A 13,190-nucleotide genomic window follows, 5' to 3' on the forward strand; every position below is an offset into this window, starting at 1 on the left:
GTATGGTATGTTTTATCTAAGAGCTTTTTATAATACATTTGGAAGGACAATATTCTCCTGACAATTCAAAAGCCATCCCTTTAAATTGCTTGTACAGACTACAGGTTAACTGAGCATTGCTTCAACGAGAATTAAGCAATTCTCTTCACAGTACAATGGGACAGATCCACTTGTGTTAATTGTGGTTAAAACTAATGAAGTTCAGTAACTTTTCTACAGTTCATATAACTATATATTTCACAAGGTATTGCACTTTATTAAGCTGTAATTTCGAGTATAACTGAAATTTTAATTGCTTTTACATAGCTAACAAGGTAGATTTCAGAAGGAAAAATACATAGCCAAATAACTTCTCATTTGTACCTAAAATAATATTAAAAATTACCCAGATACTAAATACTTGTCTTGCTCAGTTCAATTTATCTCTATATTTTTTCTCGATTGTTTACCTCCTGATACAAGCACACCATCCGAGTTGACAGCAAGTGTATTGATGATAGCATTATGACCAGGTAGGTTCTGAATAAAAATACCATCGGGACATTTCCACTGCTTTATATTATCTGGAGAACCAGAAGCAAAAGTGTATCTATAATATAAAGGAATACTTTGATATTAGGCATTGCACAAATAATCAAAATTATAAGAATAAAGACAAAGATCGTCAGTGTATGCACATCTTCCAATTATGTTTTTTAAAAAAATTATGTTTTAAGGAGGGCTTCTAACATTACATTGAAGGAACACATTATCTTTAGACATACTGTCTTGGATGTAGAATGAGAGAACGAACAGACTTCTTGTGATTGGTTAATGTGACTCTAGTTTTCCCTGCTACCAAATCCCATAGTCGTATGGTTGTGTCATGGCTTCCTAAAAGAAATAAAACAAACTTGTTATAGCATTCATTTTCAAGTTACAAAAAATATCAGTGTATACCAGTTGTCCCGAATTTCACTGGGACAACACGTCCATAATCGCACAAGCCAAAAAGAGACACGCCAGGGAATTCCTGGAGGCCTGGTATTCCAACTGGAATGCCATCAACAAACATTACATTAGACCCTGTGTACAAACCACTGAGAAGCCGGAAGTAATATCAAACACCTCAGCAGATCGTGGCATATAAATAACAAGCAGGACAGAGCACTAACACTTTACCAGAGGCGCACAGACGATGTTACCTAGCAGGGTGACAAAACGTTTACAACCAAACCCACCGACTTGGCAAGCACATCTACAACCTCAGAAAATCCTTTTATCCTTCTCGGGTTTTCTCTATCTACCTGGATCCCTCACACACTCAATGTTTTCATTGAGAAATGTCAGTGTGACTCTGGCCATCTCATTTATACCACTCTGTCTCCCTGCAAACCTGATGAACTCTGTTCTCTCAGGTTCAACCTGATGCTGTTAACAAGCCTGCCATGGTGGTGTCTGGCAAACAAACTTCCCCTTTACAAAAGCCGAATGGTAATTCCCTCATACTTCCCTCTGCCTTACACTGAACCAAAACTCCACCATAAACAACAAACTATCATTGCCAAGTCTGTCACTGGCCACAATTCTTCTAACGATGCTCTCCTCATGGCCCTCAGCTTCAGTCACCCAACACTGGGCTTCTACTTACTTCCCAAAATCAATTATAGGATTGCCTTTTTATGATGGTTCACTCCTGCCTCACTTTTTGATTTCTTACTTTGATGACTTCCTTGATGTCCTTGTGGCTGTGACAGTTTTAAATTTCCTGGTCCTGCCAGCTGCCTTTTTAGCATGGATGTTCAAGCCATCGATAATTTCATGCATCACATGGATGGCCTTGGGATTTTCAATTTCTGCTTAAATGGAAGAGGTCCAAATAGTGTACATCCACCAAACCCTCCACTACCTAGTTGAACTTGTACTTTCATTGAACAACATCCACAACTCCACTCACTTCCCCCAAATAAAAGGTGTTGCCACGGGTTTCTGCAAGATCCCTGGCTCTGCCTATCTTTTTGTGGAAAATGTGGAAATTCCTTTCTCTACTTCTTCTCAGGCCTCCATCCTCAATTCACTTTTAGTATATTGATTGCTTTGGTGTCATTTCCTGCTCTCACTCTGAAGAGGAGAATTGCAGCAACTTTCCTTCTGATCTACAGCCTCCTGTCATTTTCATGTGACCTACCTTAAACTCTTCCGCTCTTTGACTTCTTGTCTCCATTTCTGGTGTACACTAATGAATGACTAATCACTCTTAGTCCACTCATTTCCCTCAACTATTTCAATTACTTTATGGGAGGTGACAACCTCATGGTATTATCGCTGGACCGTTAATCCAGAAACTGAGGCAATGTCCTAGGAACCCAGATTTGAATCCTGTGTCTAATTATGACAACGAAACCACTGTCAGCGGTTGGAAAAACCCACCTGGATCACGAGTATCTTTAAGGGAAGAAAACTGCCATCCTTATCTGGTCTGTTACATGTGGCTCCAGACCCACAGTAATGTGGATGACTCTCTGGGCAATTAGGGAAGGACAATAAATTCCGACTAAGACAGTACCATTCTCATCCCGTAAATGGATAAAAAAATCCTGGCTTCCTTTAAGTATACATTTGCTCCTCAGCTTCTCTATCTCCAGTGTTATAATATTGTAACCTTTCATATCAATGTTCCCTTCTTGCTCAACTGAGGCTCCCTCACAGGTGATGGCACAGTGGCAGGGACCCGGGGTCAATTTTAGCCTTAGGTGACTGTCTGTGTCGAGTTTTTATCTTCTCCCAGAGTCTGCATGAGTTTCCTCCGAGTGCTCTTGTTTTCTCCCACAGTCAAAAACGGCACTGCCCCTTACTGTCCAGGGAAGAATGGGTTAGGGGGTAAGTCGTCATGGTAAAACCCCCATGTAGGTTTACAGGGATGGGGTGGAGGATTGGGTCTGGGTGGGGTGCTGTTTGGAGGGTCAGTGTTGATGCAATGGGCCAAATGGCTGCTCTCTGTACTGCAAGAATTCTATGAACTACCTACAAGGCTTTCACCGCCCAGTTAAACATCTTATCCCTCTTAGACCAACAACAGAGTCTGCTTTATCTTTCACGACCAGCCTCCAAATTCAGTGAATTATCCTTCACTATTTCCATCACTTCCACAATGATGCCACCACTGAACACATCTTTCCCTGTTCTCCCCTTCCAACATTCTTAAGGGACCTACCCGTCACACCTTGGTCCCCTGCTTACTCAGCTCCAATCACCAATTAATACTGGAGTTGCAACACTTTCCACTTCACCTCCTCACTCCTCATTATCATCCAAGACTCCAAATAGTACTGCCAGGTGAATGAGTGAATTATATGTATTTTTGTCAGTGTAATGTACTTCAGATAGCAATTCTTCATTATTTTATCATTCACACCGCCTCTAAACATGTATTTTGTTTGTTTACCTGTCCCAATTCTACTCCTTGTTTTCAATTACCAGTAAATCATCTCGATAACGACAATATAGAAGGGCGGTGAAAATACCCTGAGTCATTCAAACACGCATAATCTTTTAAGTATCAAGGGGTGCGAAAGATGATACCTCTCTATTTAACCAGCTAATGTTTAAAATAAATATACAATTATTTACCTGTAATAATCTGTGGTTCACCAGCTTGGCATTTTACAGTCGCTACTGTATTGGTATGCCCTATTAAAGTGTGTACATTTGCTTTCGTTCGTATGTCCCAAACCTATATCAAAATCAAAGGAAACTTTTTCAACAGTTCCTTTACATGCAATATTAAACCAAGGTTAACTATCTGGGTTTAATGCATCACTTTATCAAAACCCAAAAGGTGATGTGTATGATTAGGTTAAGAACTGGTTTATGATCTAAGTATTAGACTCATAAAGTTGATAATTTTAGGAAATAGTTTACCCGTGCAGTTGAATCTCTGCCACATGTAATCAAGACATCAATGGTTGGGTGCAAATCAAGTCCATACACTGCACTCAAATGACCGTGGTAATGTCGGATAACCTAAATAAACAGGAAGCACAGAAATAAACAGGGATGTACTGCTGCTCATATATTTACATATTGTGCACATTCACTGCCAACATCACAAAGCTGAGCTAAAGCACTTCAGAACATGAAAAGGTGAAGTCACCATAGAAAATAAAAACCAAAAGAACTACCGATACCGTAAATCAAAGACAAAAACTGAAATTGCTGGAAAAGCTCGACTCCTCTGGCAGCATTTGTGCAGAGAAATCAGAGTCAATGTTTCAAGATGAGTGGCCCTTCTCAGAGCTCAGTTCTCAGTTTTGAGGAAAGGTCACATGACCTGAAACATTAATTCTGATTTCTCTGCACAGGTGCTGCCAGATCTGTCGAGCTTTTCTAGTGAAGTCACCATTGCCCAGCTTTTTTATGAGAGCACGCGATGGCTGGTGGTGGTTTAATCTGAAGTCAACACACCCTTGGACAAAGGACAAGGTGGAGAAGGTAGGACCTTCATGGTGACCTCAGTTGCCGTAAGCATTGAACTCACACTGCTGATGTCATTATGCATTGAAAACCTCACATCCAGACAATTGGGCTAACCAAACCCAATTGTAAAATATTGAATTCATTTCAGTAATGCCATGCTGCAAGAATTTATACCTTATTGTATTCCAGATCCCAGCATTTCACTTGCTTATCCTCACCACAGGAGAAAAGGTATGGGCTGCGTGAACTGACCGCCACTCCTCGTACAGTGCTGATGTGCCCAGTCAGAGAGAGCTTCAACTTACCACTAGCCAGATCCCAGATCTATGCAACAAAATATTTAAAAAACTGTTTCTCACTCCAAAACAAAACAGCTTTAAAGTGATGCAACAATGGCATACAGTTAATCAACATGAGCTCTCACATTAGAAATATGTGGCACATTTTAAAAGCAATCATTTCAAGTTTCTTAAACAGTAGCTCAGTTGTTTTACAATTACCAATTAATTTTCTATATAATAATCATAACTAAAATCTTATAGTACAACTATGTACAGTCAACTGTAAAAACTGATGCAAAAACAGTACCTAGTTTCCCCTAAAAAAATGCAGGGAACATACAAGCTAGTCAGTTGAAGAGGACAGCGAAGTTGATAGTTCAGAGAAAGACCCTCCCAGATGTAGGTTTGAACCAAAAATATCAAACCTGGTAGATACTGACTCCCTGTAATATTTCCAGTATCTTCAATTTTTGTTGCAAATTTCCAAGATCTATCGTATTTAGATTTCACTTCAATCTTATGGAGTTGTTTATTTTTACTCAGTAAGCTACATTATTCAAAAAAATGCATTTGAAACTAACCAATTATAAGAATAGTATTTGCTATTATGTAGAACCACTTTCAAGCGAAGTCATTTTAACTTCCAGATGGAACACTCTGGTATTGAATTATCACCATCTATAGTTTTATCTCCTGTACTTGAACAATTCTGGTTTTCCTCCTTCCAATACTCTCTTCACAGTCTCCATTCAAATGTTTATTAAACAGAAAGGTGAAACTTCCTGATTACAGCAAACGCATTTGCTAATGCTGTTAAATAGGCACCAAATAATCATTTTATGTGTAATAGGAGAATTAACGTGAAGCAAAATGTCTGTAAATGTCCTGCAAAGAGTTCAATGGTACTAGACAGGGAATTGCCCAAATAGAAGCCAAAAATAAAGTACCACCCTAATAATCCCAAAAAATAATTTTTAAAAATCACATTTCCAACATCCAATCGTACCTTAATAGTTCTATCAGCTGATCCAGTAACAAACCACTGATTTCCAGGTTCAACTGCAAGACATCTAACCCAGCCCAGATGGCCACTGATTACCTATAAAGGCATGAATCAATATTAGCAATATTAGAATGAGCAAAAGATAAAATTACAAAACCTTTGCTAATCCTTTCCTACAACTGAAAACAAAATTCTGCAAGTTTTAACTGAATGTTACTGATTTTATGAGCCACTTATAACATTTTCAAAAATAATTTCCAGTTGAAATAATGTTAGTCATGTCCGATTTCCAAGAAATGAGAAATATTTTGTGTTTTGGTGTGGCAGGGTATCTAAAAGTGGTAAATTTAAAGGGCTACAGAGATAGGGCTGGAGAATGGAACTAGTTGTGTAGTTCTTTTGGGAGCTGGTACAGACACGATGGGTTGAATGGCCTCCTTCTGTACTGTAAAATTCTATGATGCTAAATGGCAGTTATCATCTGACTGATTTGTGAACGGTGTAGCTTCATTTTTTTTATACTGCAAGTTTCTGAAAGTGCTGATAACAGCATGGCAAGGGATTCTAGGTACTTGAAACCTGAATGAACAGGGTAAGCAACTCCACAGATCCTAAATCAATCAGGCTGTTGCAAATAAAGAGAGGAAATGTAAATGAACATCATTGTATATATTGTTAAATTGGTTAGAGAAAGAAAGGGTGTAGGAAAAATTAGATTAAGTGACAGAAAAGCAAATTCAAAAAGCATATTTGGTTTTTTAAAAATTTATTCACAGGATGTACGTGTCACCAGTTAGACCAGCACTTATTGCCTATCACTAATTGCCCAGAGGGTAGTTAAGAGTCAACCACATTGCTATGGGTCTGGAATTATGTGTAGACAAGGATGATCATTTCTATCCCGAAAGAATGTTAGTGAACCAGATGGGTATTTTCAACAATCATCAATGGATTCATGGGGTTGAATTAAACTCTTCAGACTCTTAATTCCAGATTATTTATTCAATTTCACCATCTGCTGCAGGATTTGAACCCAAGTCTCCAGAACATTAGCTTGGTCTCTGTATTAACAACCTAGCAATAATATCACTGGGCCATCACCTCACCAGTTAAATTTTACATTTAAACTCCCCAGTTAATTTTACATTTTTAAATTCTCTAACAATGAGTAATTCACGAACGAGTTTCTACACATTAGCGCAGTGCCAGAGGGTGACTGGCAGTGATGAACAATCACCACATTATAAAATGGCACATTTACTTCCCACAGCAAAACAAATTTGACTGAGTTTAATTCAAGAGCATTATGTTTCTATATGCCAACTTTGAGGAATACAACAAAATTCTATTTTGCATGTATAATGGAAGAACAATGCAGCATGACAAAAAAGTTTGGATACTGGCAGTTAAACTCTCAGCAGTTTTCACCTAAAATTAACGAGGAGTAACAGTGTCTTCCCAATCATGCCCATCATTTCCAAATGTCAAAAGGACAGAGTTCAGGCACATGATATTGCTAATTATAATCCATATAGTAAGACATGAGAAAGGTTTAGGGCACATCGAAGATGGTGAATACGATGTTTCAATTCATAACATTTTGGCATAGTGTTGCACCATCACACACAAACTATGAAAGATGACAGCACAGGAAATGACTTTAGTTTATTGTAACTATGCTGACTTTGCTTTAGTGCAATTCAAAATAAAGTTGAATACCCAATTCTTTGCCACAGGGAGGAGTGAAGATTCATGGTATATGACTATTATTTGGAAAGACAGGTTCTGAAAGTGGGATCATGACAACTCAAGCATTTGCAATCAGGGCCTAGTGATTTGCCCATCCTGAGTCCAAGTGAAGTTTTTCTGAACAAATCATGTTTGACTTGAAAGTATTCTTATATGTAATCAGACAAAAAGAAAACATTTAAACTAACACTTTAACGCCACAGAATGAAACTTTTCACCCTTGGTAAACATCTACAAATAGGTTATTTATGCAAAAGGTTCACACAATAATTTGCTTACTCTGTATAGCTTCCAAGGTGGGTGCCATTGTGGTTTTGGCATTGTAGGAAGTTTTCTTGAAATCAATGAAGAATTCTTTGAACCTCCAACTTCCATTACAGACTGTAACATAATCAAACACAAGTTTAAAATTCTAGATGTATGTATTTTCAGTCTTAAAATGTAATGTCAGAATTCTGTCCCTTCACCAGAAACAATGTGTGTTTGCACTTACAATTTTTTATGAACCTTACCATGGAAGATACTGGAGGCTGTGACCGTTCAGCAATGCCCGCATGTCTGTGAATGTCAGCAACACTCGCTGCAGTACGATTTGCATCTTGTCTGAAAGTGAAATAAAAAATAGACCATAAAACCAAAAGACTCAGGAGCAAAAATTAGGCCATTCAGCCCAGTGAGTCAGCTCCACTATTCAATCATGGCTGATAAATTTTTCAACACCATTCTCCCGCTTTCTCCTAGTAACCCTTGATCCCCTTGACAATCAAGAACCTAACCATCTCCGTCTTAAATATACTCAATGTCCTGGCCTCCACAACCTTCTATGGTAGTGAACTGCACAGATTCACCACTTTATGGCTAAAGAGGTTTCTCCTTATCTAAAAGGTCTTCCCTTTACTCTAAGGCTGTGCCCTTGGGTCCTAGTCTCTCCTACCAATGGAAACATCTTTCCAACATCCACTTTGTTGAGGCCATTCAGTATTCTGTAAGTTTCAATTAGATCCCCTCACATCCTTCTAAACTTCATCGAGTGTAAGAGTCCTCAAATGTTCCTCATATATTAAGCTTCTCATTCCTGGGATCATCCTCGTGAAGCTCCTCTGACCCGCTCCAGAGCCAGTACATCTTTCCTGAGATATGCGGCCTAAAACTGTGCACAATACTCCAAATGTCGCCTGATCAGAGCCTTGTTGAGCCTTAGAAGTGTATCCCTGCTTTTATATTCAAGTCCTCTCAAAATAAATGGCAAAGTTGCATTTGCCTTCCTAATTACTGACTCAACCTGCAAGTTTACCTTGAGAGAATCCTGGACTAGAACTCCCAAGTTTCTTTGCACTTCAGACTTCTGAATTTTCTGCCATTTAGAAAATAGTCCATACTACTTTTCTTCATACTAAAGTGCATGACCTCACACTTTCCCACATTGTTCTCCAAATGCCCATATTGCCCACTCTCCTAACTTTCCAAATCCTTCTACAGCCTCCCTACAGACTCAATATGACCTGTCCTTCTACCTATCCTTGTATCTGCAAGTTTAGCCAGAATGCTCTCAGTTCCTTCATCTAGATCATTAATGTATAAAGTGAAAAATTGCAGTCGCAACGCTAATCCTTCTGGAACACTACTAGTCACTGGCTGCCATCCTGAGAAAAACCCTTTAAACCCCACTCTCTGCTTTCTGCCAGACAGCCCAACCTTCTATCCAGGCCAGCACCTTGACTCCAACAGCATAGGTCCTTATCTTACTCAGCAGCCTCCTGTGTGGCACCTTACCAAAGGCCTTCTTGACATCCAGGTAGATAACATCTATTGGCTCTCCTTGGTCTAACCTGCTCATTATTTCCTCAAAGAATTATAACAGATTTGACAGGCAAGATCTCCCCTTGATGAAGCAGTGCTGACTTTGCCCTATTTTACCATATACTTGCAAGTATTCAGAAAGGTCATCCTTCACAATGGACTCTAAAATCTTACTCATGACCGAAGTTAGGCTAATCGTCCTGTAATTTTTAGTCTTTTGCCTTAGTCCCTTCTTAAACAGGGGTGCCACTTTAGTGATTTTCCAGTCCTCTGGGATTCTCCCTGACTCTAGCGATTCCTAAAAGATCACCACTAATGCCACCTCTATTACTTCAGCTATCTCCTTAACAAGTTTGGGGTGTGGTCCATCTGGTCCTAGTAATTTATCCACCTTCAAGCTACTCAATTTTTCTAGCACTTTTTCCTTGATGATGGCCACCATACTCAGCTCTGTCCACTGACTCTCTCGAATTTTTGGGATATTACTCGTGTCTTCCACTGTGAAGACTGACACAAAGTAATTATTCAGTTCCTCAGCCATTTCCTTGTTCCCCAATACTATCTGTCCAGCGTCATTTTCCAATGGTCCAATGTCCACTTCTGCCTCTCTTTTGTCCTTTATATATCGAAACAAACTCCTACAGTGCTACTTCATTCACTAATTAAAATATTAAGAATATGAATCCACACCAGTATCCAAATTAAAACCAGGAAATTAGAAGTACTACACATTATTACTGATTCACTAAATGAATAACGCTTAACAGCAAATACTAAAATACTTCATTCATTAGCCAAGGTGTTCCCAAGCTCAAAACGCTTGGGCCAGTTTCCTTACAACGCCATATTGAATAAAATAGTTTCAAATCAGCGGCAAGTAAATGAATCAAAATAGTGAACTAAAAATTCTTACTACATTGCATAGAAATTACTTATTTCCATTCTAAACTCAATTTATGGCGATTGAGCTTTCAAATCTGCAGATTCAGGATTTAATGTGAAGTTGAACAACATTTGAATTACATTTGCACTTGCTTTCACAACATTATGCAAATTCTTCAGTGATTTCATAGGTAATAAGGTGTAGAGCTGGATGAACACAGCAGGCCAAGCAGCACCATACGAGCAGAAAGCTGATGTTTCGGGCCTAAATTTCATAGACAGCTGTTTTCTCAACCAACTGCTCATTATCAGGAAGCAAGGGTTAAGAACTGGACCATTCACTTTTCTGTCAAGATTATAAACTCAAATTAGCTTATTATCTAATAACTGCTCATTAGGGCCCTCTTGTGGCACAGCAGTGTCTACTCCTAGACTGGGAGGTCAGGGTTCAAGTCCCACCTGCTCCAGAGGTTTGTAATAACATCTCAGAATAGGGTGATTAGAAAAATAAGTTAAAATTAAAAACTGTTCTGAGGAAGGGTCACCAGATCCGAAGTATTAACTCTAATTTTATTTTCCCCCCACAGATGCTGCCAGACCTGCTGAGCTTTTCCAGCATAACCCGGAACGTCAGCTTTTGTACTCCTAAGATGCTGCTTGGCCTGCTGTGTTCATCCAGCTCCACACTTTGTTATCTCGGATTCTCCAGCATCTGCAGTTCCCATTATCTCTGAGCTTTTCCAGAAACTTTGTTTTTGTTCAAGATCAAATGAATGTCATTCTTTATTATGTAGATATACTTTATTCAAAAAAGTACAGCACATATAAAGCATTCTCAAATCTACTCTGTACAATCTTTACAGAGAAAAATAAAGAGACAAATTACATATCTGAATTTGACCACAGAGCTGTTGTACTGTTGAAAAAAACAAAGGCATTTTTAACTGATCTACATTACTCCTCACATTGCTGTTAACATTCTGAGATCCACACTCAGTGCCATGCATTGCCATATGCACACACACGATCTCTCGCTCTCTCAATCAGCACCGACTCAAAGCTGCGCTGTGGCCCCCAATTCCACTTCATCCTCTGACTCATTCAACGTGCTAAAAAAAACTTTTTCTCTTCCTTTCGGAGATTAAGGAATGCAAGATGTAACAACTTAGAGATACCCATGTTCCCCCCCCAGAACCTTCCCTTCCCCTTCCCTCTGACTCCATCCCCTCTTTTAACCCTATCTCCTGCTGTATTTTTATGATCGCTTCTACTCTCTAATGCTGAACGGTCTGTACTCAGCAGAGGCCTTAATTTTATCATCTTACACCTCCACCTCAATGAATTTCAGGCAAGACATGACTCATCTTTCATTGTCTTCATGCCCATTTCTTTGGACAAGAATCCTCTCTCCATCCCAAAGAGCCCTTCACCTGCCTCCAACACACTTCCTCCACTTGGAGCCTCCCTTTGGCCTTTTACTGCATCCATCTTGTTCAGTAAGAATTGTTGACATTGATATCAATTTCTCTGCCCCCAACTTACACGTTTGATCCTAGTTCCCTCAAAACTGACTGTACTCCATGCTCTCAGATTCAACCCTGACTTTGTGATGAAGCCTGCCAACAAGGGTGGTACTATTGTCTAGAGTACTGACCTCTACATTGCAGGGGCATACTGCCAACTCTTGGACACATCTCCCATCTTCCTGAACCATGACCCCACCATTGTCCACAATGGTCACTAATCTCATTTCATCCGGTGGTCTTCCCATCACTTCCTCCAAGCTCATAGACCCCAACCCAGCCCACTTCTACCTCCTTCCCAAAATCTATAAACAGGACTGCTCAGGCAGACACATGGTTTCTGCCTGCTCCTGCCTCTCGGAACTCATCTCTCCTACTTTGACTTGATTTTATTTTCTCTTGTTCAGTCCCTTCCCACTTACATCTGCAACTCCTCTAACGTTTTACATAACTTTCAGAATTTCCAGTTCGCGGGCTCCAGCCATCTCCTCTTCACCTGGAAATGCAAAACGTTTACATGTCTATCCCCCATCAGTACTGTCTCAGAGCTCTCTGCTTTGTCCTGGAGAAAAAGAGCCAAATCATCCTCATTCACCACCCTCCTTTGCCTGGTCAAGCTCGCCTTCTGCTTTGAACAACTTCTCCTTTAACAATTTCTCACTTTCTTCAGGTCAAGGGGTAGCCATGGGGACCTGCAATGGGCCCCAGTTATGCCCGCCTCTTTTGGAGTACACAGTCCCACGACACAAAACCTTTCATCCCGTATGTCAATTACATCATCAGTGCCGCTTACCTCTCTTGTCCAGAACTGAAAAAGTTTATCTGTTTCACTTCCAATTTCCACCTTGCTCTCACCTTCAGCTTGTCCATCTCTGACTCCTCCCTTCCTTTCCTCAACATCTCTGACTCATTTCTGGGCACAGGTTGGCCACCAATGTCCACTACAAACAAACCGACTCCCAGTTACCTTAACTATACACCCTCACACTCTGCTTTCTGTAAAGACTCTATTCTGTTCTTCCAGTATCTCCGTCTCCATCACATCTGTTCTGGTAACGTCAGCTTTGACATGCAGACCTCCAAAATGTCCATCATCTTCCTCATGTGAGGAATCCCTACCCGTGGATGACAGAGCTCACATTCCACCAGGAGATATGTGACAATCTCTTCCCCCCTGCAATCTCTTCTATGGCAGCGGAGACGGTCCAAGCATGCATGAAGGATCTAGCAGGTCGTGCACTCCGACCACCAGCCAAGATAAATATGGGTGCTTGTTGGAAATTTCGGGAGATGAGGCTTTCTGCCAAATGACTTCAATGGTCTTCTCAGTTGGAGGTTAAGTTAGTTGATGCCCATCTTGTGGCGTCCTCCTTCCCTTTCTCACAAGCCTTGCCCTCCTTCTGGCTGACTGTCATCTGTGACCTTGCTAGAGGGGGGAACCTTACAGTCCTTTGGGACTCACTTGTCTGCATTGGCATTTTTAGCTATTTGCAGTCC

The 13,190-nt window shown here is 40.1% G+C and overlaps 1 protein-coding gene across 1 annotated transcript in view; it reads right to left on the minus strand.

Annotated features, from left to right (window-relative positions):
• The window catches only part of plrg1 (pleiotropic regulator 1), a 32,420-nt gene that overhangs the window by 4,311 nt on the left and 14,919 nt on the right, over window positions 1-13,190 (minus strand). The window contains exons 6-13 of the mRNA XM_048540725.2: window positions 8,001-8,091; window positions 7,768-7,869; window positions 5,743-5,835; window positions 4,630-4,779; window positions 3,901-4,002; window positions 3,610-3,712; window positions 765-873; window positions 450-589 (exon numbers count right to left, since the gene is read on the minus strand). Of these exons, the coding sequence (XP_048396682.1) occupies window positions 450-589; window positions 765-873; window positions 3,610-3,712; window positions 3,901-4,002; window positions 4,630-4,779; window positions 5,743-5,835; window positions 7,768-7,869; window positions 8,001-8,091 (890 nt within the window). The remainder of the gene's footprint in view (window positions 1-449; window positions 590-764; window positions 874-3,609; window positions 3,713-3,900; window positions 4,003-4,629; window positions 4,780-5,742; window positions 5,836-7,767; window positions 7,870-8,000; window positions 8,092-13,190) is intronic.

Source organism: Stegostoma tigrinum, chromosome 1 (assembly GCF_030684315.1).
Source record: "Stegostoma tigrinum isolate sSteTig4 chromosome 1, sSteTig4.hap1, whole genome shotgun sequence".
NCBI lineage: Eukaryota > Metazoa > Chordata > Chondrichthyes > Orectolobiformes > Stegostomatidae > Stegostoma > Stegostoma tigrinum.